The 27,002-nt window shown below is 39.8% G+C and overlaps 1 protein-coding gene across 6 annotated transcripts in view; it reads right to left on the bottom strand.

The window, feature by feature from the left end:
- DACH2 (dachshund family transcription factor 2) overlaps positions 1-27,002 on the bottom strand; it is a 547,922-nt gene that overhangs the window by 114,667 nt on the left and 406,253 nt on the right. For all 6 annotated transcript variants that reach the window (XM_090060531.1, XM_090060534.1, XM_090060533.1 and 3 more), the window contains one exon: positions 823-978. In XM_090060531.1, the coding sequence (XP_089916657.1) occupies positions 823-978 (156 nt within the window). The remainder of the gene's footprint in view (positions 1-822; positions 979-27,002) is intronic.

Here is a 27,002-nt window from a genome sequence, read left to right as displayed (position 1 = left end):
GCCCCCGGCTGGAGCATTCCTAAGTTGGCCTACCTGTTTGTTCTAGCATGCATATGCCAAACCTGGAAATATACCAGTAGAAATGTCCTGGGATGTCCTTTTGCCACTGCTCTCTATATCTTGTTTTCTGGCATGCTAATTAGCATGCTCCAGCAGCCTCCACTTCTTATGTATTCACTGTCCCCACGCTTTGCATTTCAAAATCGTGGGAGAGGTGTTGTAACTAAAGCTAGTCAAATGAGCTTTAAAGCATCTCCGCCACCATTTTGAAACAAGGACGCTGAATACATGAGATGCTGTGGGCATTTTTTTTTTTTTTTTAAGAGATGCTCTCAGAGCCGTTCTAATTAACGCGCCCCCCCTCCCCACTCCTATGGAGCATGTGTAAAGATGCCTAGTGTCTCCATCAAATACTCATTTTGCTAACTTGAGTGTTAAATTGACAAAGGTGGGAACACATATATTATCCTAACATTTCCATTCCTCCTTGCCCAAGAGAAGAGGAAGAACAGACTTGTGCTGATTTCCTCTCTTCTTGCTTCCTAAGGAAAGGGTGCATGTTGGCTCTAACAGTTCAGTTCAGTTTAATGAAGCTGTGACATTTGGGGGGGGGGGGTGCATGCCTTATTGTTTTCTTAGATGCCAGAGTTCATCTATGACATGTTTCTAAATTTTTCTAATGTCTTATATGTTACCACACTGCATTTATTATTTAGCAACTGCTTATAGATTGTTCATCCTTCATAGCCAAACACTATGAGCGCAAAAGAAAGCATCTAAAAATGTATTTATTTCTTTTCTTTATAAGGGCATTATACGTACTGTTAGTGAGTAGGTGATTTTGCTGGAGAGGACTGAGGGGATGTGCACTTCCGAGGCTGGACTGCCCTGACAGTGTGGCATGACCAACACCATGCTGTGATCCTGTTGTAATAGGAGACTGAAGTTTCTCTTTATCCCAGGAAGACTCACTCCCACCTGAAAACAGAAAATTATACAAAGAGATTGTAAATACCATTTTTTTCTTGACCAGGTGTTGCGGGATTTACTGAAACTGGTTTAATTGTCCAAAATTGTTTACATTTCAAATTTTATTTTAGAATACATTGTACCTGACTGAGGATGTAGCATCAAAAAGGCACCTAAAAAAGTAATTCTGTAAACAGCAACAAGGACAAATGAGAACTAGAAAATTCCATCATAATCCACCTCAAACCATACCAATTTCTGGAAATAGGGAAAGCTAAATGTTTAGGGCCACAAAGACCCAAGAAGAAAAGGCACACAATTAGGGATATAGGACTGAAAGAGATCTTCTGGGCGATCATGCCCATTTGCTACTGTCACAGGCAAGCACGTCAAGTTCTAACTGAAAAACATCACAGAATCTTACTACACTGCCCCTAGTCCAGTATGGACCGATCCTGAAGAAATGAAATGGTTATGCTCAGCTAATATCAACTACCATGCTGGATCAAAAACAAAAAGAATTATTAACCATTATATATGTATATATTTAGAAGAGCTAGGGGAGTACTATGTTTCAAATTGGACTAAAAAAATTAAATAATGATGGTGCCACCTAGTACGGATCTACCAAGGTGGGAAAACGTATGCAAAGATTTGAAGTAACTTGCTTTGGGCCACAGAAGGCATCAGTTTAGTATCAGGATTAGAATTTAGTAGCTCTTCACTCCTAGACCTGTGCATGGAAAACCAGAAAGAAGTTTGTTTAAATGCTAACTTCAGGCCATGCTGAAAAGAGTCCAAGGCTGAGCTTGGTGAGCGTCAATTCTGAGGCACTTAAGTCTAGCATTTAGATAAATTGGTGTTCATAGTAATTAATGTCTAAGGCAGAAAACAAAGTATGTCAGATCAAGCAGTGTAATACTAACTTCTTTAGTGTTCTTAAAAGATCTTATTTCATACTGGCTTTTAGCAATCCCTATACAACTATAGCAGGCACACGTACAATCAGATATGCCTATTAAACAGTTAGGTAGACCAGGGTAGTACATATTCTGAAATGAGTCCAGTGCACAAAACAAAATGCTAAAGATGGGTATTTTTAAGAAGCTGACTATTTCTGGGACAGAAAAGACCAAGAGAGTAATCTAGGTACTATCCTTATCCCCAGGTGCCAAATGTTTAAATTTAATTAGAGAATAGCATTTAAATGCGTATCTCTGGTATTGACATTGTCTAGACTTTATTAACTGGAATTTCAATTAGAATCAGTAATACACTGTTATGATGCAATGGACAGAGGCAGCAGACAAGAAAATGTGTTTTAATTGAAGATGAAAGCAACAGCATAAAAACATTCAACATTCTTTATGATAACATTCAGCTAATAAACATGATTAATATCACCAAATGCAAAAGTCTGAAAGATCAATGATTGAGCAAAAAGGAAATCACTCCATCATTTTAACACTATGTCCAAGCTATGAATTACTTTCCATTACAGATTTGCAATTTGTAAAATGATGAGCAACACATTGACAAAAAGATACATTTACATAGCACTAAATTATGCCATATGATATGATATAATATGGCATAATTACAGCAGTGCTCAGTTGCACTGCTACAGTTACGGTTGTGTCAGCAGTTCCATTATAAATTTAATATACTGTATACTGCCGATTTCAAATCATATCTGACTAAAACACCAGTTATTCACATGTGAAGATTCTGAAGTACAGCCATTATCATTTGATATAATATTCCTTGAGCTAAATCCAGAAGTGAAAAAAAAGATTATCAAAGAAAACCTTTTAAGAACTGATTTTACTAAATGAATGGTAACATTTTTTAGACACTTTTCAGTAAGTTTTATTCCAATGTCTAAATTAAAGCATACATGAGATTTTCGAAGTTCAGCTTATATGTGCCTAAGACTTTTACTGACTCTAGATTTTACCTGATGCTTAGGGCTACTTGCAGACATGAAACCCTGCCCACCCCCCAAAAAACCAGAGTGTATCAGAAGAGGAAGCATGTTAGTTCTACCTGGTTCCGTAGTGTCTGTATAGATCAGGCACTTCAATGGGGCTTTTTGGAACTTTTAATCTAAAGCTAAGTCAATCAGCTACTAGATAAAAGCACCAAAAAGTCCTGCTGATGCGCCTGATCTATACAGATGTTGGCTGAGCCAGGTCAAACTAACGTGATACCTCTTCTGGGCATGCGCTGTACTTGGTCCAGGGCCACACCAAGCTTAAAGTAAAATGCCATTTTGGTGTTTTTTTTCATGTCTGCAAACAGACTGTGTTTAAAACTAGATTTTTCTTTTATCCTTCCACATTTTTGTGAGGTATTAAACTATCAAGCAGAAAAATCACAATAGTCTATTTGGCTAGAAACTTTCATTTAATAAAATAGATGGCCCAATCTGAAAAGACTTTCACACGGACTTTTCTTTACAAGCAGTGATTAGTTCCACTGGGATTATTGGTGCATAAATGTTCCTAGAAGCAAACCCAAGACAATTTTCAAGCCACTTTCTTGTGAAGCTAAAGTCATTAACTTTAATGCCCATTTAAACTAAAAATCTGGTCCACTGCCTTTGAAGTCTAAAGGCTCCCAGAAACCCTTCTAGGTAGCCAAGGACTGTGATCCTTATTTTCTAGGTGGAAAGCCAATGCACAAGGGGCTAAATAATTTGCCTAAAGTCATATAGAAAGTCTATGGCACAGCAAATACATGAATCCAGATCTCCAAACCCTAGGCTATTTCCCTAATCAATGGACCACCCTTCTACAGAAAAAGGGGCGAAGATCAATAAAATCCCCTTGTCCATACATATTCGATTAGCAGCCACACCAGCATAAGTTATAATATAGTTTATTCCCTAGTACAGTAGCCATTGCAACTTCTCTTCACTCACCACCACTCCTCCCTGGAAGGAAAAAAAAAGTGCTGCTGAATGTCTCCTGAAACAACAATAACAGTGCATGCTAAATTAAATTCAGCATATGGGCCATGACTTTTACATGGCTCAGCACATATAGATCAGCACATATGGGTGTGGTTTTTAAAGGGCATGAACAATTTACCATCTGGTAAAGAGGTGTGGGATTTTTCACCTGTCATCTATACTATGGTCACTGCCCATGCACACACACTTACCCCATATAAAAGGAAACTAAACCATAATTATGTACTCCTCTTTCTTTGAAGGCTAAAGTGTTGCTGTTTATATTTCACTTACCATAGCATAAGAGTATCCACACAGGTAATTATCACAGAGCAATTGATGCATCGTAAACCACACTTACTTTGGCTTATAGGTCCATACCATTAGAAAATTTGGAAAGAATGACAAAGGAGAGGAAATGCCTGTAAAGACCTAGCAAGAGCAGTGTTGCCATTATAAGCAGACAATATTTCTTTCCAAAAAACCACTATTGACTTAAGAAAGAACCTAAACAAACAGAGGAAAAGAATGAAAGTAATGAAGCAAATGAGAGATATATTCTTGGTATATGCTGATTAATTAGTGAGGGCATATGGTCTATGCCCCTGAAGTGTAAGGCTATGTAGCAGCTTGAGCAAGCCACAGATAAGGTTAATAAATACCTGAAAGCAGTAACAGTTAAGGACATCATAAGTTTGTAAAAACTGGACCAAAGTACTATCTTGGTAGTAGCAGAAGACTGGGACTCTGTGGGAGAGAAGAAAATAAACCTATGCCACAGGAAAGTCAGTCCCAGGAGACCCAAGTTAGTCTAACAGTCCAATGACTAAGACAAAAGGTAAGCCAGTTGGATGGGATGAAGAAGGGAAACTTGAAAGGCAGATCAATAACAACGGAGTTCTGGGAAAAATTCCAAATCTCATATCGCAACATTGCAGGACCTGAAGAGTTGAAACACAAGCTGTGGTACAGTTGGCAAAACTAAAGAAATATATAGAGAAATAAAAATATAACCAGAAACAAAACAAATTGTGTATGACTGACCAGATTAAATGTTTCAGATAGCTGGAGCAGAAGAACACAATAACAAATGAACAAAGTATGACTGATTTTTGGAAAGAACTCTAGGAAGGGAAGGCACCATATAAGCTCCTGGCAAAATGTACATAAAAAATGAAGTGATGCAGATTACAGATGAGGATGTACAAAGTAGACTAAGAAAATTATTTAATTGGGAAATACCAGGGAGAGATAGAGCACACTATTGTTGGTTAAAAGAACTTGATTTACAACTTTAATTCAGAATTCTTCTACAAGGAAACAGTAGAAATAGGTACATCTAAATGGATGGCAGAAGGACTGTGCTAATTAAAGAGACAGGTAAGGAAATAGCTGAGGCTCAAATCTTAAGGGTTAGGGACAGGAATTACACATAAACCACTTTAAGTCATCAGAAACTGGTTTAAACCTGTAACAAAATAGAAGTTCAGCACATATAAACCAGTTTCATAATGACTGAAGCTGGTTTTAGATAAACCTGGCTGAATGTAGTATCAGACTTAACTAATTTGGGTCAAACCGAGTTATGAAACTTCTGTCCTAGACTCCTTCCTAATTTAAGTTAAATCAGAGTCCCCTAGCATCCCAGCATGCTTTCCATCCCTGGGCTGAGCTGTCTGCTCCAGCAGAGAAAGGTTGGGGGTGGGAAGGATAGGAGAGGCAGGGACTGCTCCCTCTAAGCAAAAACCAGCTGGGGTATAGGGCCAGGGAGGGGGGTAAACCCCACCTTTCCCTGAGTACAGAGCTGCCCTGCCCTGCTAAACTTACTACTGGATGCGACTGTGGACTACAAATCCCAGAGGCACCTGGAGACAGGAAGAGGAAGTGATAAGCAAATCTCAGGTGTTCTGCTGTTGTGATGTTGGACTGCAAATTCCAGAGCCCTCTGGGGCAGCAGGACCAGAAAAGGAGAAAACAACCCAGGCTGGCTACGTGCTAGAGAGCTATGCTCTAACACCCGCCAGCTTCTAGCCAGAGCCACTAAAGGTATGTGGCTGCAAAAAGTAAGTGTCTGTTCAATTGTTAGTCAGTTTAATCTCTGCATTTTAGCCTAAGCTGCAAAGACTGAATTGATTCAGCCTTGGGCTTTTTGACTCTCTGTACTGAACCAAGACCTATAGCTTGCTTCCCTATAATCTAGAAATTCCTTCCTTGGAATAATTAGCAAAAAAAGTTTTGGTATGTTAAAAACAATGAGCCCTTTAGAGAAAAAAAAGGGATATCAAAAAAGATTTATGAGCTAAGGATCATCAGAAGGTAGACCAAGCTACATGCAGATGCCACAAGATAGTGAAAGACCCCCTATGTATATCAGATAGGTTAAGGATAAGTATAAGTATATGATAATCCATTTTTATGAAGTTTATAAGAGAATGAAAATCAGTGGAAGTTCACTCACTGCTGGTAGAATACATCAAAAGTACCATAAAAAGCATGTACTGTACCTGAATTACAAGAGTAAATATAAAAGGAGGTAAAAGTGCAACATTGGATTTTCAAAGGGATCGTGTTGACAAAAGGGGCAGAGGTGTAGCTCTCTATGTGAAGGAAAGCTACATGTCCCTGCAAGCTGATGTTGGCGACCGGCATGGACAGCTAGAGACCCTCTGGGTAAAAATTCGTGGGAAAAATGGGACAGGGGACACAACGGTGAGAGTCTACTACAGACCTCCCACTCAAAGTCCTGAGATTGACCAGGAGTTTGCCCGGGAACTGACTGAGGCCGCTTGCTCCAGGACCTTGGTTGTCATGGGTGACTTCAATTACCCGGACATCTTGTGGGAAGATCACTCAGCAAAATCCAAGCAGTCGCAAAGCTTTCTCTCATGCGTGGATGACCTCTACCTGACTCAAGAAGTCTATGGGCCAACGAAAGGCAAAGCGCTGCTCGACCTGGTACTGGCTACGGGGGACGACCTAATCGGCGACCTAGTGATCTATGGGAAGCTGGGTGACAGTGACCACGAGCTGATCACCTTCACCATCCGCCGTAAAGCTGGCAAGTCAGTCAGCAACACAGAAGTCCTTGACTTCAGAAAAGCCGACTTTGACAAGCTCAAGAGGCTTGTCGGTCAGGCCCTCAGGGACCATGACCCCAGGGAGATGGCAGTTCAAGAAGAGTGGTTGCTTCTCAAGGAAGTGATCCTCAATGCACAAGCTAAATCTATTCCAACACGGAGGAAAGGCAGCAAGAAGGCACAGCAGCCCTCCTGGCTCTCTAGGGACCTAGCAGACCTCCTGCGGCTAAAAAGGAAAGCCTACAAAGGATGGAGGATGGGATTCACCTCCAAGGAGAATTATTCTGCACTGGTCCGGTCCTGCAGGGAGCAAACCAGGAAAGCCAAGGCTGCAACTGAACTCCAACTAGCTTCAAGCATCAAGGACAACAAAAAGTCCTTTTTCAGATATGTGGGCAGCCGGAGGAAAAGCAAGGGCAATGTTGGACCCCTGCTAAACCAGATGGGGCAACTGACAACTGACGCCCAGGAAAAAGCCAACCTATTAAATAGGTACTTTGCGTCAGTCTTTCATCAGTCCCATGGGACGCCCATGCCTGCTATGGGACAGGGAGATCCAGGTGATGGGGATCCCCTACCCTCCATAAATGCTGACCTCGTGAAGGAACACCTTGAGAAGCTGGATACCTTCAAGTCAGCCGGCCCTGACAATCTGCACCCCAGGGTACTCAACGAGCTGGCGAGTGTCATAGCCCAGCCCCTGGCGCGGATCTTTGAAAACTCCTGGCACTCTGCTGTAGTGCCCGAAGACTGGAAGAAGGCCAATGTGGTGCCGATCTTCAAAAAAGGGAGGAGAGTGGATCCGCCTAACTACAGCCCCATTAGCCTGACTTCCATCCTGGGGAAGATCTTAGAAAAGTTTATTAAGGAGGCCATCCTTGATAGACTGGCCCAGGCTAACATCCTAAGGGATAGCCAGCACGGGTGTGTTGCGGGTAGGTCTTGTTTGACCAATCTCATTTCCTTCTATGACCAGATGACCTATCACCTGGACAAGGGAGAAGAGATTGATGTCATACATCTTGACTTCAAAAAAGCCTTTGATCTGGTATCCCATGATCACCTCTTGGCCAAACTGGCCAGTTGTGGCCTTGGCTCCACCACGATCTGCTGTCTGGGAAACTGGCTCCGTGGTTGGACCCAGAGGGTTGTAATTGATGGCAGTCACTCATCGTGTTGCCCTGTGACCAGTGGGGTCCCTCAAGGCTCTGTCCTGGGACCCATCCTGTTCAACATCTTCATTAATGATGTGGACACTGGAGTCAGGAATGGACTGGCCAAGTTCGCCGATGACACCAAACTTTGGGGCAAAGCATCCACGCCAGAAGATAGGCGGGTGATCCAGGCTGACCTGGACAGGCTCAGCAAATGGGCGGCCGAGAACCTGATGGTGTTTAACACCGAAAAATGCAAGGTTCTCCACCTTGGGAGGAAAAACCTGCAGCACCCTTATAGGCTCGGCAGTGCTACGTTGGTTAGCACTACAGAAGAAAGAGACTTGGGGGTCATCATTGACCACAAGATGAACATGAGCCTCCAATGCAATGCTGCGGCTAATAAAGCGACCAAAACGCTGGCTTGCATCCACAGATGCTTCTCGAGCAAATCCCGGGACGTCATTCTCCCCTTGTACTCGGCCTTGGTGAGGCCGCAGCTGGAGCACTGCGTCCAGTTTTGGGCTCCACAATTCAAAAAGGATGTGGAGAAGCTTGAGAGAGTCCAGGGGAGAGCCACGCGCATGATCAGAGGTCAGGAAAACAGATCTTATGATGACAGGCTGAGAGCCATGGGACTCTTTAGCCTGGAAAAGCGTAGGCTCAGGGGTGATCCGATGGCCACCTATAAGTTTATCAGGGGTGACCACCAGGATCTGGGGGAACATGTGTTCACCAGAGCGCCCCAAGGGATGACGAGGTCGAACGGTCACAAACTCCTGCAAGACCGTTTCAGGCTGGACATAAGGAAGAATTTCTTTACTGTCCGAGCCCCCAAGGTCTGGAACAGTCTGCCAGCGGAGGCGGTTCAAGCACCTACATTGAACACCTTCAAGAGTAAATTGGATGCTTATCTTGCTGGGATCCTATGACCCCAGCTGACTTCCTGCCCTTTGGGCAGGGAGCTGGACTCGATGATTTCCTGAGGTCCCTTCCAGCCCTAATGTCTATGAAATCTATGAAATATAAAAGGAGGGAAAAGTGCAACATTGGATTTTCAAAGGTGATTCCTCGCTATCTTTGGTCATTGTTATATCTGTTTCCCAGTGGTGTAACTAGGGGGAGTGATGGGGGCAACTTTCATAAGCTCCTAAATGGGGAGGGGGAGGGGAAGGATGGCAAAAAGCAGGTCCTGCTGGCAGCCATGTTCTTGTATTCATAACCGTAGCAGCAATTGGAAGTTGTGATTTCCACTTTACCCCACATGTCCAGCTGTGTTCTTACACTGATGTTGTTTCCTTTTCCTGTAATGCTGAGACTTGTACGGAAATGTTCTTTAATGACTGAAGAGGAGATGTGCATTTCAAATCTGTTTTATGGGGACAATTTGATTTATATGGGTAAAATGAACTTATATTTAATTCGCTTGTTAAAACCGTGGGGCCTTTTTGGAGGATATAGAAATGGCATTTGGATTAAACAAGTATGCAGTATTTTAAGACCCTAAAAGACAATAAAAGGAGCCACCCACATTAATATTTCAGGGGATAGCAATGGATAAGAAGAGAGTAGAAGACGTCAGATGCATGACCATTAGACTTAATTAAGTTTTTCAAAAGGAAAAAAATTATGATGAAGAAATGAAAAAAAATGAACAACAAACATTTGGAAAAATTAGGCAATAAACATAGACGGTATTCCAGTTACGCTGTATTGTGCTGCAGCAGAATATTGATTTAAGAAAAGTAGAAAAAAGGGCAAGGAAGAAACTGCTGCTACATAAAGTAATGACCATGAGCTCAGATATGAACAGACTTTATGTTGACAGGAAAGTTGGATGAAAAAACCTGGGAGCAGTTGAGGACATCATGGAATAGGAGTTTAATGACAGGAAACTAAATGAAACATAGAAGACACTTAGTGCATCTTGGATCACATTCCAAAGCTAAATAAGTAATACGCTCCTACTGAGAGTAATTTATTAGACAGCAATGGATGGAAAAATAATTTACTGGAAGTCTTTTCTTAAAAAAAAAAGCTCAGAAAAAGGACGTGACAAATTATAAGTGGCTTGTCAAAGGAGGATTAAAAAGAGAAACTCAGAGTTTAATTATGGCCACACAGGAACACTAACAACTCACTAATTCAACTTTAAATTTGGCAAGCTGTCACAAATTAAGTGTGTTGTGAACTGCCCAAATATGAATGCTTGGGGTTCTACTGTAATACCTAGTTTTTACACGGCACTTTTAATCAGTATATCATAATGTGCTTTATACTCGAAGTACATTTCATTATCTTTATTTTATAGATGGGGATGCTGAGACACAAAGGAGTGAAATTACTTGCCCAAGGTACAGCCAATGGGCATAAATAGAATCCAGGTCTCCTGAGTCCTAACCTAGTCCTCTATCCTCTGGGTAATCTTTCTTCTCCACATGCACATAGTAAGTTGTAGAACTTCTTAATGGAACTGTCACTGAGCAGTTAAGGTCATGAACCTTGCCTGTAAATAATTCTGTTTTTTTTCCATGAACTTCATACAATGCGAAAAATTTAAGAATAAATTAAATGCTAGACCAAAGCAAAGCCTAAAGACCCAGTAGAAATCCACTCTAATCTTTATTTTCTGAATAATATTTTAGGAATGAATTGTATAAAAATATCTTGTTACTCAATTTAACAGCTGTAACAGAAAATATGATTCATTTTAAAAATAAAATATTGAAAATTCAGAGCATGCAAAACTCATATTGCATAATCTACTCTTCTTTATTTTGTAAATTGTACAACAATATCCATGAATATATAGAGGGGATCACATACAAGCACCATATTATAAAAAATAATTTAATATTCAACTATTGATTATTTTACAACAATATTAAGAGTACCTAATGTCAAGCAGTGTACGCATTGTCAAATTGTCTGTTACTATAATTATTAGAGGGCAGTCCCTACAGGCGGTACATCAATTCTAATATTTCAAAATCAGGTCCACATTAAAAACCTCATCAGATTTTTGTTATATGTTGTGCAAATAAAATATATCATCAATATATATAAGTTTGTCCTGATGATAGGCCCTGTCTTCAGATCCAATGGGTTGCATTAGGCTTAATTAAGCTTGCAGACATGAAATATGTAACACAGAGTAAGAGAAGTGAATCTCCCCCAAAATATATGTAGAAGTAGGTATATTTAAATCACAAGCAATATATTTTGCTGTGTGTTGAGCCCATTAAGTGTTGCCTTTGTAAAAAGACAAAAAGAATGTAATTTTTTCATAAGTACATTATTAAAGACCCACTTTCTTTACTGAACAGCAGAGGTGGATTGTAAATTAAGACAATGAGCCATACCTGAATGCATTCCAGGTAATCTCTCTACAAGAGATGTTGAACAGAAGAGACCAACATACAATATTTTGGGGAAAATTACATGTTTTTTTTAATGATGTAACAGTGATGAGAATTGATTTATAGCTCAAAGAAGCATAGTTTATTAACTGTAAGTGAGAAAAAAGTTTTCATATTTTCTTAAAAAGTAAAAGAAAGTAGCATAATTTATAAGTGTTATAAAATGATTATAAGGGCACACTGAACTAGTGTAGTCCTTTTAAGTGCACAGTCTCAGGACGGAGAAAAGGCTTCACACTTGGAATATGCAGTTAACTGAACTCAGTGTAAACAATGCTTATTACACATGGAAAGAGGCACTTAAGCTTTGTGCATCTGATTAAGACTTGTTACCATATTTCTTGGAGTGCTTTATTTCACAGAGCAATCCTGAAATTGACAGGACCTAGTCAGTACATAGCTTCGGAAGCCTTGAAACTAATAGCTCATAAGCATTTTCAACAATTGTATAGGAAAAGAAACAACAATTATGTTATGAAGTAGACGGTGAGTGTGGCTTCAAAGTTCATATGCACTGAAGTAGTTTATTCAGTGTGCTAAAAGGTAACTAACTAGAACTGGTGTTGTATTATGCAACTGAACAGGTTATGCACTTATCCAATATGCACAAATGTACTGCACACTATATTGTAATGTGTCAAAATACAAAAAAAGAGCTTATGAGCAAACAACTTAACTATTCCTCTGCCCATACAGTACCCTCCCCCACAACCAAAAACACACGAACTGTTTGGGAAACAAACTCTTCCCAATCTTGTTTGTATTCCACTTGGTCTTGTATAGATCTTGATTGTTTCAGCCTTTTACTCAGAAGCACAAAGAGAAGAAGAGAGAAAAGGACCCTCACATCTTGTAGAGCCAATGCAAATATAGGCCTATCACACTGCAGCCCCTGCACAGGGACTGCCCTCTCTGTACAACTGTTGACCTCAAAAGAAAAAAAGGAGGTGGAAGGGCCATGATACTGCCCTATCTTAATATAATTCCTAATGACTCTGCTACCTGTTCAATGAAGGGGACTTAAAAGTGGTAAAGCCTATGTGGGTCTTCCAGTGCACTTGGGCTATAACCTCTTCATGAACTGTCCCTGCACTGTATCCCTTCCATAACAACCTCCAGGCTGGCAACTAAATGTACCATTCAGACCAAAAAATATACTATATAGCTACTAAAAAAGATATAAGCCAGCATAGGTACAGGCTCTGCTCAATAAACCTCAGGGGACTAAATGATTTTAGTGGGAAAAAAGCCTTATTTATTATATCTTTAGTAATTAACACATGGTATTTACCAATGGTTTAACAGATTATTTGACATAACTCATACATCAATCCAGGAATTAGGCTGGCATGTTCAACTAAGCAAAAGTAAAACTAAAACAGGAAATCCCAGTGCATTCACTTCTAAATTAAAATGCTGTGAGATGTAAGTATTCCCTCAATACCACTTTACAGCACAGTGGCTAAAGTCTGTGTGTCGCTGTTATTGAGTTCATAAGATTAGTTCAGATGCACAGGGAATTAAATCGCAGGTAACACAAGAAAATATGTGAAGTCAATCTAAGCAATACATATACATATTCATTAGTTGATGTACTGTGTATTCACAAGTTTGTGATAAGCTTGCAACTGCATCTCTGAAACACAAGCAACTGCGGAGTTAAGTTTATTTACCTGCCACAAGAAGAGGTTTTCTTTCTCTTTCTTTATTCTTCCAGATGAGAAACAGATATTCATTTTTTCTATTCCTCATGTATTTTTTTTTTCATCATGTTGTAAGGTGACTACTGAAGCTAATTTTTTTAAAAATCATCCTCTTTCCACTGTGCATTGCTTTTCAAGAACAGAATCTAGGAATTTTTTCTCTCTTTTTTTCTCTTTGCAATGATATCTTTGCAAAGATTAAATTAGCTTCTTAGTTTTGTGTGTTGAAAGATCTTCAAAAAGTAATCTGAGTTCTGTTCAGTAACAGTATCTTCTTATTTGGTTTAAATTCCTTCTATCAGCCTTAAAACCGTATGGTCTGCTTAAAATGAAATTCACCTTGTGCAGGGGCTGCGGTGTGATAGGTACCTTAGAACTGAACAACTGCATTGTTTCAATCTATGCCTGTCAATTTATTTTTTGCTGTGATATATTTCTGAAAAATTGAACTCAAACTGTTGAAAGCAACACTGTCTTTACTGTACAATTTTAATCTGAAGCTATTTTTGAAACTAAATTTTTTCATGTCATTGTACTTAAGTATATGTTCAATAGGGGGAGGAGGGATAGGGGAGTTTTATCATGTTATTATCTCAGCATGGATAATTCCAGAGCATTTATTACATCAGGGGAATACATCAAGGGCTTGGTGAACAACTTTTCACCAGGGCACCCTTGGGGAAAACCAAGAGTAATGCCCACAGACTCCTGGAAGACAATTTCAGGCTCAACATTAGAAAAAACTACACAGTGTCCAGGCTGTTGAATAAGCTCGCTTCAGAGGTGGTGCAGTCACTTACCCTGGAAATCTTCAAGAGGAAACTGGACCGTCACCTTGCTGGGGTCACTTGACCCCAGTTGTCTATTCTGCCTGGTGCAGGTGGGCTGGACCCCATGATCTTCTGAGGCCTCTTCCAGCCTTACAATCTATGAATCTACGGTCCAACTGGCAAATGCACTGAACACCCACAATATCTATGAACTGGATTGGTGGTTCTTCAGTATCTACAAATGTTATCCATGGACTTCTAGGGGATTTACATGCAGAAGCACATAAATTGACACGCTTTGCCAGCCTTGCATGTCACATGTATCAGTGGTGCAGTGCATCTCCACACTGAGAAAATGGCGGTAGCATGCTTTGAAATAAAACACATTCAATGTGCTTTAGTTCAAAGTGCTCCACTGCCATTTTCTTAGTGGGGGCATGCTGTGCTGCTGATGCACGTGATATGCTGGCACTTTTAATTATCACAGCTCACTAGTCTATTTTTTTAAATCTTTTTAAAACTATGTTAATGGTCTACTCTAAATCAAGAGTCCTAAATGTGTTTTATTTATATGCATGAGACAGGATCACGTGACAGTGAAATGTCACGTTAACCCTTAAGGAACTTAAGTAGCAATTCAAAGATGTGTGCAATACATAGTGCACAGGCGTTCCATGCAGAACCCAAAGCACTGAGCTTCACTACTCATGGCTAATTATTCTACTTAAGTTATAGTATTCCACATTACTCACAAGCAGAGTAACTTTTAAAGTGCAATCTCCTTGTAGTAGTAGTCTACTCCAGAAGAAAGAGACATGAATTATAGACACAAGTTCTGCATCTATAAGGATATGCCACTTCTCAGTCACAGAAATGGAAAAAGTAGCAGTGTTCGTTGCTTCTATTTTATCTAAAAATAGTTGGGAACTTTACTAGAGTACTAAGATTCACACTTCAGTTATAAAAAACTGTTGAACTTCCTGAATTGGGGGTGGGGGGTGGAGTGTTGCAGTTCTGCCACATCCTACACTTACTTCTTCCAACCTACCATAATTACCTTCAGTGTTCCCAAATATCCCAGCCAATGTCCTCTCATCAGTGCCTCAGTGTCACTTAGATACTGCAAAAGATACTGGGTTAGGTATAGACCAGGGGTCAGCAAGCTTTTTGGCCAGAGTACCAAAAACACTGCAACCCTGACCCATGCCTTGACTTGGCATGCCAGGGGTAGACCGCAGGGAAGCTGCAAGGGCCCTGATCCTCATTGCTGGTGGTGGCTGCATGCATGCCTTTGGGTGGATGGCAGGGGAGGAGATGAGATTGTGATGTTGTGGCTCCTTCCCAACCCTGTGCCCCAAGGTATGTGTGCACTTGCCACCACCATGGAGCCAGTGCAGCTGTTTGCAGCCTGCCCACCGCCTGCTGCAGCTGCCCAGAGCCTAGGCCAACTATGAGAGGCTGCCAGGAGACTGCAAACACCTGCATTGGACTCTGGAGCCCTGACCACATTCTATGGTGGTAGCAGCTGCACATGTACAGCTGGCAGGTGGATGGCAGGGGAGGGGCAAGGGTTGAGCTACCCCAGAGTCCTCCCCTGCCATCTCCCTGGAGGTGCATATGCAGCTGCCACAGCCACAGAATACAGCCAGAGCTCTGAAGCCCAGTGCACCTGTTTGAAGCCTCCCAGCTGCAGCCAGTCCAGCAGAGCTTGCAGCCTCCCAGCCCAGGCTCCATGGCTGGCAGCAGCTGCCCAGAACCCAAGCCAGCTGTGGTGTGCTTAGCAAAATGGCCTCATGTGCCACGCTCTGGCACGTATGCTAGGGTTTTCTGGTTCTGTTATGGGTATAGACTGGTTTTGTGTGCTGAACTACTGTTCTAATATGTATATAAACTGGTTTCCAATCATTTATATTGGTAAATGTGTCTACCACTTATATGGATAAATGTGCCATAACTAGGTAAAAATTGTACATAGTTATGGCCAGGTAATGTCTGTACCTGGCCATAACTACAGTCTGACCAGTACTAGATATTTAAAACTGTGGAATATCAACATACTCAAAGCATGTTGAAGTATGTCAGTAATGTTCCTTCTGGCCTCATAATGTGCTACATGAGAGTGGTGTCAAAAAAAGCAAACCTCAGAGCAGCAGTACATCAAGTCAGAAAAATACCCTTTGAAATTTCAGATAATGCCACCAAAGAGCACCCCAACTCACTCACTCATGGTACTGAATATACCATGAGTAGTCTCATAATATCAACATATGATTAATAGGATTTCATTCATGGACAGAAGGCAATCATGTACCCGAGTGGCAAGCATTGTTTCTATGCTGTATCAAGTTTGGAACCAAAACTACCAATGGGCACAGACATTAGAGGTATCAGCATGTTGTCATTCATCTCATTGTAACACTTCCACAACTCTGAGCAAAAAACAGATTATGTAACAGTGGCTGCATCTACATGAGACACTGACTGCGGCATAGGCCATGACTATTGTGCAGTGGTGTCACGTGGCAGAAAGTATGATATGATGCTACTGCATGGTCAGTACCATCACGAAAAAGCTGTTTGGCAGCATTACTGTGTAGTAACTCCAATTACTAGTTGTATACACCAGTACTAAATGTGCAGTAATGACTGAGCAGTCAGCGTCTCATGTAGACACGGCCAGTGAGTAGTTAGCTAGACACACCGATCAACAGTTGGTTGGTCAGAATAAAGAAAGAATCACACACTTCTTTTAAGGGTACCATTGGTATCCATCCTTCCTGAAAGGAAGCTCTATTGACTGTAAAGGACATTATATTTAGCCACTGCCCCACCCTCAGTTGCAAAGGACAAGCATCCAGAGTATACAGATCCCTACTTGTCTAAAATCTCTTCAAGCCAAACTGACAAGATCTCATGAGAAAAGACCTGAATTTTGTCCTCTCCAGATACTTCTCTGTTTCTGCAGGCAATCTGGCCTAAATAAATTAGTTTGACCTACAAAATAACCAGAAATCTCCTTATCTGAGGAAATATCACATTAGCCACCAAGTAAAGATAGTTCAGATTAATCAGGCCACCTACCGTCCAAAATGTAGGCATAAATCATATTTAATAAATTGAAAATGTCATTTGAGCAAGTGTGAGAAAATCCCATCCTTGTCATATTCTAGGTAAATTATCGATTTCTGATGCAAAGGCTCAGCTGAAGTTAAAAAAAATCAGAAAAAGAAAAAGGAATCAAATTTTCTTGAATTAAAATCTCTTTTTGACTTAAAAAAGAATTCCTAAAAAATGAGGCCTGTAATAATCTCAAAATAAAAAATTAGAAATGTACAACGGTATTTTAGGCTTTAAGGAATTCATGTGTGTAGCTTTGATCATACTTGGCTGTATCGCGTTCCGAACCATGCTCTAGTAGTGAACCATAGAACTAGGTAGGGTAAGGCACTAAAAAGAGGAGAAATCTAGTGATGGCTTTACTGGGCTACTTCCAAAAACTTATCAAGTGGTTCAGCAGATGTAATTACTGCTCAGCCCTGCCAAAGCTTTGAAATGTGCCCATTAATTCAGCAATTCCCAATCTGTCCATCAGTCAGTCATACTTAAAAAATATGTCTGTCACAACTTAGGTGAAGTAATCTGTTGATAATTATACAATAAAAACTCATTTGAAAATCTGAATACAATTTCCAAACTTCCTGAAATGTCTTAAGAGTATAAAACTTAAAGTTTGTTTCATAGAAAAGGAGAGGACAAAGATAATAATGGATATGTTAGGGTACTCGGTGCTTGTGACAAATATTATATTTTAGAACTTACACATTTTAATGAGAACACCACAATTATGTTTATAAGGTAACTCTTCTAGAGGATGACTATGCCTGGCTTAGAGGTACTGCAAGTCTAAAAGATATCCCAGACTCCCTTCTGGAGGGGTAAAAAAGAGAAATAAAAACATTAAAAGAAAAAAAGTCTTGGAAGAAAATTACAGGAATAATGTAAGAATAGTAAGCTTTTATCTATTTATATAACAGTAGCATCTAGAGCACCCAGCCAGGTTTAGGCTTCTTTTGGTTTAGGCACTGAGTGTAAACCAATGGACTGTTTTCCCTCCAACTGGTAATAGCAACAGTTTGAACACCTTTGTTCCCAAGAACCTACTACTATTTTCATCACTGGGTTCTCTCTCTGCTCAAAAAGGTCTAAATTTTATATGATAAAATTTATTTGATAAAATGTATATGATTAAATTTATTTATCATATAAAATGTTATGTGACAACATTTATTATTATTTTCATGGCCACCAAAATAATGTGTAGATGTGTCATCTCACTGCTTCTACCAGCACTAGAAATGAACCAGTGGAACACTTTAGCAAAACAAGCATACTTTGATAAACTTCAAAGAAATAGCCAATTTTCAAAAAAACCTGCAGTAAAAAAATTGGAAAATTAGACCAAGACACATGGCAAGAGGAGAGAAATGGTACTATGATTTAAAAGTGGGACATATATTTAACAAGTTTGCCAGCTGTTTCTGAAATATTTTTTTTAATACATAAAAGCGTGGCGTTTTATATGCTCACACTAGGCCAACAAGCATCTGATTTGCATTTGGGTAGTTTTTAAGGACACCCATTAATATTAAGCTGAACCATATAAAATAGTATGTTATATAAAGTTTACTGCAAAAATATTACAATAAATTACAGGAAACATGCTAATATTCACATACATTTCCCCAAAGTGTCCTTACCTAACTCCAATACTCCTAATCCTTTCTGTTGTCTTCTGCATACTGTATTTTAAACTAGACACTGATTACCCTTTAGATCAAAGTTGCAAATGAAAGAACATTTTTGAGCAATTAAAAAAATGAAATCTTTTCTATAAAACCCTTATAGGTTAACATGTAAAATGAGCTGAAAAACTATAACAAAAGCCTCTTCTATTTTTTTAATTTACAACTGTTCTGCTGGTTGAACTGGAGATTAGATACAAAATTCAATAGGAAGATGCTGTCAGAATAATGGGATACATGTAATACGTATGCTTTACTAGGATATTAGAAGTAAATTCTTCTGATGCAAATGAACTGCACATTTGACAACACTGTTGTTGACAGCAAACAAGACCCTAACCTGTGAGGTAATAGGTGCCCTGACTTCCACTGACTTTAGCATCTTGTGTACAGAGCTCAGCATAGTAAAAATCTGACCTATTTAACCGAGAATGTTCAAACCAACCACTTATTAGTGAACGGGAATGGCTTCATTTTATATCAGCTATGCAGTATCTAGAAGTTTTCTCTCTAATAGCTGCTTAGCCCCATATACCATATTTACTTGATTCCAAGACAAGGTTTTTCCCCCAATTGGCATGGGGAAGAAAAACCCTCATTTTATAATTGCATACAAGGAAATCTCACTAAATACTAGGGCTGTGTGAAGCTTCAGTCGCTGATTTGATTTGGCAGAGATTCAGCCCAATTCCGCAGCCAACTCTCCAAATCGAATCAGGAGACTCTATAATCTCTCTGAATCGGATAGGAACCCTCTGTATCAATTTGGAGAGATCTGATGATTTGGACATAGACGCAGATTTAAATCTTTTTCTACATACCTCAGTGTACCAGGCGGCTCATGAATGCCGAGATGGTGGGGCAGATGGAGCATCCCATAGGAGTGCAGGGGGGTCCCCAACACACTTGGCAGTGGACCTGGAAGTGGACCAGAAGCACTTCCAGGTCCAACACGGAGTGCACAGGGGACCCTTCCCCCACCCCCTGGCTCAGTGACTGGTATTTCTTTGGTCTGGGGGGGGCACCCGGGGTCCCCCTGTGGCCAATTGCTGAGTTGGGGGTGTGTGGGGGGGTCCTTGCACGAGCTTAGCAGTGGACCTGGAAGATTACTTCCAGTCCACTTCCAGGTGCACCACCGAGCACGCGGAGGGCCCCCCAGTGCTCCTGTTGTACACTCCATCCACCCCACCATCACAGCATTCATGAGCCACACCTAGTACCTTGAGGTATGTAGAAAAAACCTTTAAAGCTGTGTCTGTGACTGAATTGCTGATTCTCCAAATCAGCATCGAATCTTTGGATTCAGTTGAATCAAATCAGGCAGTGATTTGAATCAATGAATCAAATCACTGTCCCCTGATTTGGGCCAAATTCAAATCCAAATTGAATACAGCCCATTTTGCACACCCCTACTAAATGTACCATATATCATTAAACTGCTGTCCAAAGCAGCATGTGCTCAGCAATGGAAACCAACGATGAAGTATATTAAATGCAGTCAACATTGAGTTTGATGATAAAACACATGACCCACATGAGGCAAACATGCTGATGGGAACACTTTGTATTTTTGTGGCCAGGCATCCTACATGCAAGCCCCAGGGCCAGAAGCCTTGGAGTTTGATTTTTTTTTTTAAATGTTGTCTCTCAGGCCAAATCAGCTAAATCAGTTCTGAATTCTATTGGCTGAGCAGAACTAATCGTTCAAGTCTGCTTGGTGCTACCTCTGGCAAGTATCTTACCTCCCAGATTCTTCCTTCTTGCAAGCTTCAAGCCAGGAGTCCTTAGATTTTTGATGTCCCCTAGTCTCACTTGCCCATAGCCAAAAGGCTACAGGAACAAGCCAGAGGGACAGCCCAAAAGCAATCCCTACATCACCATAAATTGTATAGCTGAGGTCCCCACATTTGGAGGCATTTATAGACCCTTGCAGGGGTGCCTGCCCACAGTGCAAGGGACAAGCATTCACCTTCTAACTACACCAAGTTATTCAAGGCCGAGAAGAAGGGTGGTATTTCCCATACTGGGTAAGTAAGCTTGTAAAAGAAGAGGGGGCGTCAGGAAGGAGGGGCATGGTAGCTTACAATAATAATACTACTGTTTATACTATTTGGAACACGCATTGGCACAGATTTTATCTTCAAGGCAGAATAAGAAGCTTTTGTTCAACACTTAACAGAAACAGGAACACACCATCTTCTCCTCTCAAATGGATTTTAAAAAGGTCCCAAACAGCCCTGCAGATATCCAACTACTGCTGGAAATAAAAGACATAAGGGTATTACTTATAAATTGCTCTTAGGCTTTAGGTGTTCCCACTAGAAATTTTTGGGTTAAACTCATTGTTGGCCAATAAGCCCTACTGTTCTGACACTAAATGCAGGCAAGCACTTAGAGCACAAACAAATGCTTGCAGGGATTAAATAAATTCAACTGCTTAACTTATTTCAGGGACATTGAGATCTCAAGTTATTGCAAGGGAAATCCTTCCTAGAAAACTAATGAAGGAATATAGATGAGGAGAAACTAATAACTAGCAGTATTTGCCACCAAGAATTTATTTAGGAAATACCATATTTTCCTGCACAAAACATGCACTATTTCCCCAAAAGGTGTATGTACTAAGCAAGGAATCTGACTTTCTGCACCCAAGTTTGATTTCTGTTCCATAGTACAGCAAGAAAATATGGTATTGACTGGGAATAACAAATGGACATAAAACCATCTGAATATGCAAAAAACTTAAGTATGTTTAAAAGCTATCATTTTAACAAAAGACATTAGGCCAAATTTATCCATGGAAAAAGTCAGAGGGTTTACACCTGGCTTCTTAAAGTTCTTCTTAAAGTAACACTTTTCAGCTAGACTGTAGACTTGATCACAAATCTGGGAGGCAAAGGGAGGGGAAACAGCCAATATTTTAAAAGCTGAATGCTTTGGTCTGAGGTCATGTGCAGACAGCAATAATCTTTGCCCAGGCAAGAAAATGTCAAGAGCTGAAAACCTCATTCGATTATCTGAATACAAATGTAAATGGGAGTTAGCTATTAACTTGAAAAGGTGACAACCACACACTCAAAAAGTGAAAGTAAGGAAATAAAATTATGCAATTGTATAAGCGCAGAACATGCAAACAGACTTGGTTCCATATAACAGCATTGAGTAGATACGAGAACCAAATCCATTATAAATTCATCAAGGTCAGAAATAGTCTGGGGGTTTGGGAGATCGAGCTGCCATAATGTACTTTGTTTAAGGAACATATTATGGTTGCTTAGAGCAGTGAAAAGTGCCACAGCACACTGGGGTGTGTTAAGACCTTTTCAAAGGTGCCAGAGGGTGACAATCAATGTTAACACTGCAAACAGGATTCTCCAGATAAACCCAGAAATAGAATTAAAAACATTCTGACTTCTTGGCTAGGGACAGACATTTAAAAAGCCTGATCCTGAATTGATTCAATCTTTGTAGGTTAATCTAACCTGACGAGGCTGAACTGGTTTGTAACCGTACAGACATCCCAGATATGCAGGCACATGCCTGCAGTGGCTCAAGCCAGAACTGGGGGGGTGCTAGAGCAGCCTTCCCATGCCTTCCACAACACTGAATTGGGGATGGGGAGGGCATGGCAAACCCCGATAGGACACTTTGATTAGCCCCTCAGGGAACTGTTAACAGTGTTTATTACCCCCTAACTCAGTGTTTATCACCCCATTTAGAAAACAACAGAGGAGCATTACCAGCTACCTTTTGATTCTGCTTGTTGATTCTACCTGTTGATTCAGAAGTGATTATAGCCAGCATGTGATCTGCTAGCTAATACACAGACACCTCCTCAACAAGGCAGAGGGGAAGAGGGAATTCCTGCTTAGCAGAAAGTGGGGAGAAGGAGGGGGGAGAAGCCTATAGTCTCTGCTGGAGCTGCATCCAGGGAGCAGAGGGGAGGGGCCAGCCCTTCTGTGGAGCAGAGAGCCCAGCTCAGCCGAGAGAGCATATCAGGATGCTGGGGTGTCTGGTTTATCTTAAACCAGCAAATGGTCTGGGACAGACATTGCATAAACCAGACTGACCCAAATCAATTAAGTCTGATACTACATTCAACCAGGTTGATCTTAAACAGGTTTCAGGCATTTTCAAACTGGTTTATGTGCACTGAACATCTGTTCTGTTACAGGTTTAAACCAGTGCAATGTCTTTCCCTAGCCCTTGTGGTCTGAGTTCTGTGCAGAAGAAGAATCATTCTAGTATTATTCTATTGTCAAAAAATGAAAGAAAACTAAGAGCCAGCATTTTCCAAGGGGTGCTTCAAATCTATCAAGTGGTTCCTGCCCCCTTCAATCCTCCCCATGGACTCTGTTTGCCCCCCTGATAACCCAGCAGACCTCTTGATCCCCCCAGGGCCTGCTTCCCCTCCAATTCCTCCAAGCTCTCCCTCTACTAACTCCCATCCCAATTTACCTTAGATTGGGTGGCTATTTTTAACTCGATGTAACCTGCCCCTAACCTCCCTGAATGTCTGTACATAGCCCATGTGTACTCAAAGACATCACTGCTCCCTATCTTTAGTAATTACCATAAGATTTTACTGCTATTAACTCCTATTATCCATGAAGAGCTAAAAATGCTGAGCAGGAGTGAGCTGGATTCTCATCTGGTTAAGAGCATTAATAGAATCGTCCAACTGCAGGACCAAATTCTTCAGGAGCACTTGTAATATTTGAAAAAAAATTCTTTGCAACAATAGAGATTCAGAGATACAACTAAGGTCAGAACATGGCCTGCAGTATCTGTATTACTGTTGATCATGCACAAACCAGAAATAAAAGAGCTTAACTTTCAGATCTGAGTCAGAGTTTGCAGGGTTGGCAGTTAATAACCATAAAGCATCATTTTACTTTTAAACTGAGGAATTTTGATCTGGAAGTCATTGAGACCAAGATTTTTAAAGAATTCACATATCAGAGTAGAAATGCATGTTACTATATACAGGAAAATGAGCTACCCCTTTAATTCCTCCAAATTATCCCTCTATCATTATCAAGATATATCTTTGGGATAGTGGGTAACAAGAATGCTATGTTTGTTTTTTGGATAGATAAATTAACTTTCTTGAACTGACTATGATTTTTTGTAATTGTAACATATTTACCTATGAACATAATACAAAAATTAGTATTTTCCCACAGCTGACAATTTAACCAACATAATTATTAGAATTAATATACTGGACATTTTTAATGAGTATACACATTTGTATGGTCTAATTTTTAAAGGTCTTGAATATCTGCAGTTTGCAGAGACTGGAGATAGTAAGCATTGTAGAAAGTCAGATTTCAGTAGGTTAGAAAATATTGTTTTCCTTAAAAAATTATAATACCAAAGAGCAAAATCTGGACTGTGATCTATAGAGTTAATTCATAGTGATATGCATAAATGATGCACTTAAATGTTCAGACATTCTTAGTACAGAAAAGGTTTATTTTTCAAAGTATGGTTGGAAAGCGTTAAAATTGGCTCATAGCCATTCATACTTTTGCATCTGGACAATTTTCCAAACCCTGCCAACCTGAAACTTATCTATACAGGCTTGAATGACATTGGAGATTTCATTAGAGAATGGAGATTGCAAAAGTGCTGCATAACTGTCATCAGTTTATATTAAAGCTGAATGAGTTTAGGAGCTCTCCAATGAAATTTAATGTTATAAATCCCAGGCCTAGAAAGCAATCAGCAAGTATGGGCCCTTAGTCTTATATAATCTCACAAACTATTTCAGTATCCAGCTTTGTTTGTAAGGTAAGTGCTGCAAAAGTGTTTTTATGTGTGTATTACTTGCTACATGGCATTGTATTGTCATTATGTTTAACTCACCAATAAAAGGTCAGTAGTGAAAGCCAGAGCGCTTCAGTTGATGTCAGTTTAAAAATAAACATGCAAATAATTAAAAAACAAAAACAAACCCAAACCACCTAACTCCTCTTCCGTCTCCCCTATTCCTCCCCTCCGGGACTCTGCCCACAGCCAATAACCACAATAATTGTATTTTTATTCTAAATTTAATATTTACATGCCTTGCCTTTTTAGTGTCTTTTTCTATACAGTTCCTATACTCCATAAAATACCATTTTAGATATACATGTTATGGAGTTTAGAGATAGATATACAGACAGACAGACATATCTATTTAGATAGACAGCCAGCCAGCCAGACGGATAATATATTTCCATAATCTCCATAAAGTATCTATCTAAAACAGCACTTTGTGCAATTATAAAACATTAAAAGATGTTATCTTCACTCTTTTTTTTTTATTTCATCCGAGGTTGAATTTATTAGGTCATTTTTTTCTAGCACATTAGGTCTAATCATGAGTACATCTTACTGACTTTCTGGGCATAGTCCTCTCCATGGAACTTAATGGGAGCTTTGCCATTAACTTCAACAGGAGGAAAATTAAAGCTTTGAAGAGAACTAGTAATTCTATGGAAAATATTCAGAATAATGAACCTTCTTGTTGTGTAAAATATATTACAAGTGTTCAAAAATTTACTCTACCTTAAGACCGATAACCAGAGCAAATATTATTTAAATATTGGTACAAACATTCCAGAGAGAAAAAACATTGCCCAATAATAAAGGCTCATATAAAAAGTGTGTTTTAACAGCATTATACAGCAGTTTGGAAACCAAAACTTAGCTAAGCTTTTAAGTTGTTGGATAAGTTTCACTTCTGCTCAGGGTATGATTATGCACCACCTTGATTATCATTTAAAAAAATATTGACAGCTTGCATTCTCATACCAATGCCTAGTAACAAATTCCAAATGTTTTGTCACATTTCTTGTGAGCAATGCCATCTGCCAGAGGTGGCATTTCATGGCTGTTTACCCTGACTCCCTCCAAGAATTCATCTGCCACTATCTAATGCTGCCTGAATAAAGGGGATTAAGACTCTGATGCAACAGAGACTATTGATAATTTGGTATAATTGGGAAGAAATGAAGATAAATGAGGTTGAGGATGGAGAGGCAATTAGTTGAGCCGCCTGTACAGCTGTGTTCTCGGCCTAGCTCCCCTGGCCTTTCCTTTGGTGAGGTATGTGCAAATTAAACATAATGACAAATACATACTTCCCAAAGCCCTTTAGTTTAGAAAACTTGACGAGCTGATTCTCACTTTTGAGACCCTATGCAGTTTTCAGTGAAAAATTAATACATTTCTGTAGAGATTTCTAAAAGAGCAATGCAGTCCACAATACAACACTTCTTGTACAATACCTACTATTCAAATAGTGGTCCTTTTTTGGGGTAAAAATACCACATTTGTTACTTGTACACTGGCTTCCACCGAAAGCATGCAGGCCTCTATCAACCCCGAACATTCCTGGGCTCTGGGGTTGTTCAGAATCCAAATTCAAATAAATGCCTCCATCATCATAACAATAAATGTCAAAACTCTGGAACTGAATACCTTCAAAATTTTTAATTCTAGGTCTAAATTTTGCAGCTGGAACTTTATATTTCAGTGCATCTAGTTCTGACCGTATTGGTCAATCTGCAGAGTGATATTTCTAAAGTAAATACTTTAAAAAGTTGGAAAGATGTTATAAGTAATGGTCCCTTAACCAAAGTAAAAGGATAGTTATTCAGATATTTGGTTTCCTATTTTTTTTTTTTATCATAGAAAATTAGGGTTGCAAAGGACCTCAAGATGCCATCTAGTCCAACCCCCTACTCAAATCAGGACCATCCTAAGCTAGATCATTCCAGCCAGGGCTTTTTGGAGCCAGGGCTTTGTGGAGCCAGGCCTTAAAAACCTCCCAGAATGGAATTCTCATACTCAGTTGAGGTAAAACGGTTATACCTACTGAACAGTAATTTCAATCTAAGTCAAATAAGACTGCAATGCAGGTCTCTTATGTAAGCAAACTCAGATCCAGAAATACAATTTAAATAAATATTTGGAAATTTCTCTTTAAAATATCAGCTTATATTTTTGAAAGGGAACTGAATTTTTACTACAAAGCTGCTTTTATTGCAGGAGATTTACAGCTAAGAGCAAAAATTTACATTAAAAAAACTCAGCATAAATTGTTGCAAGGGCACTTTGGCCTACCTATAGACATTTTCATTCACTGTGGAACTCAGGCATCCCC

The sequence above is a fragment of the Crocodylus siamensis genome, chromosome 8, assembly GCF_052110815.1.
Source record: "Crocodylus siamensis isolate JL-2025a chromosome 8, ASM5211081v1, whole genome shotgun sequence".
In the NCBI taxonomy this organism is placed as follows: domain Eukaryota; kingdom Metazoa; phylum Chordata; order Crocodylia; family Crocodylidae; genus Crocodylus; species Crocodylus siamensis.
This window is presented reverse-complemented; position numbering and strand designations above follow the sequence as displayed.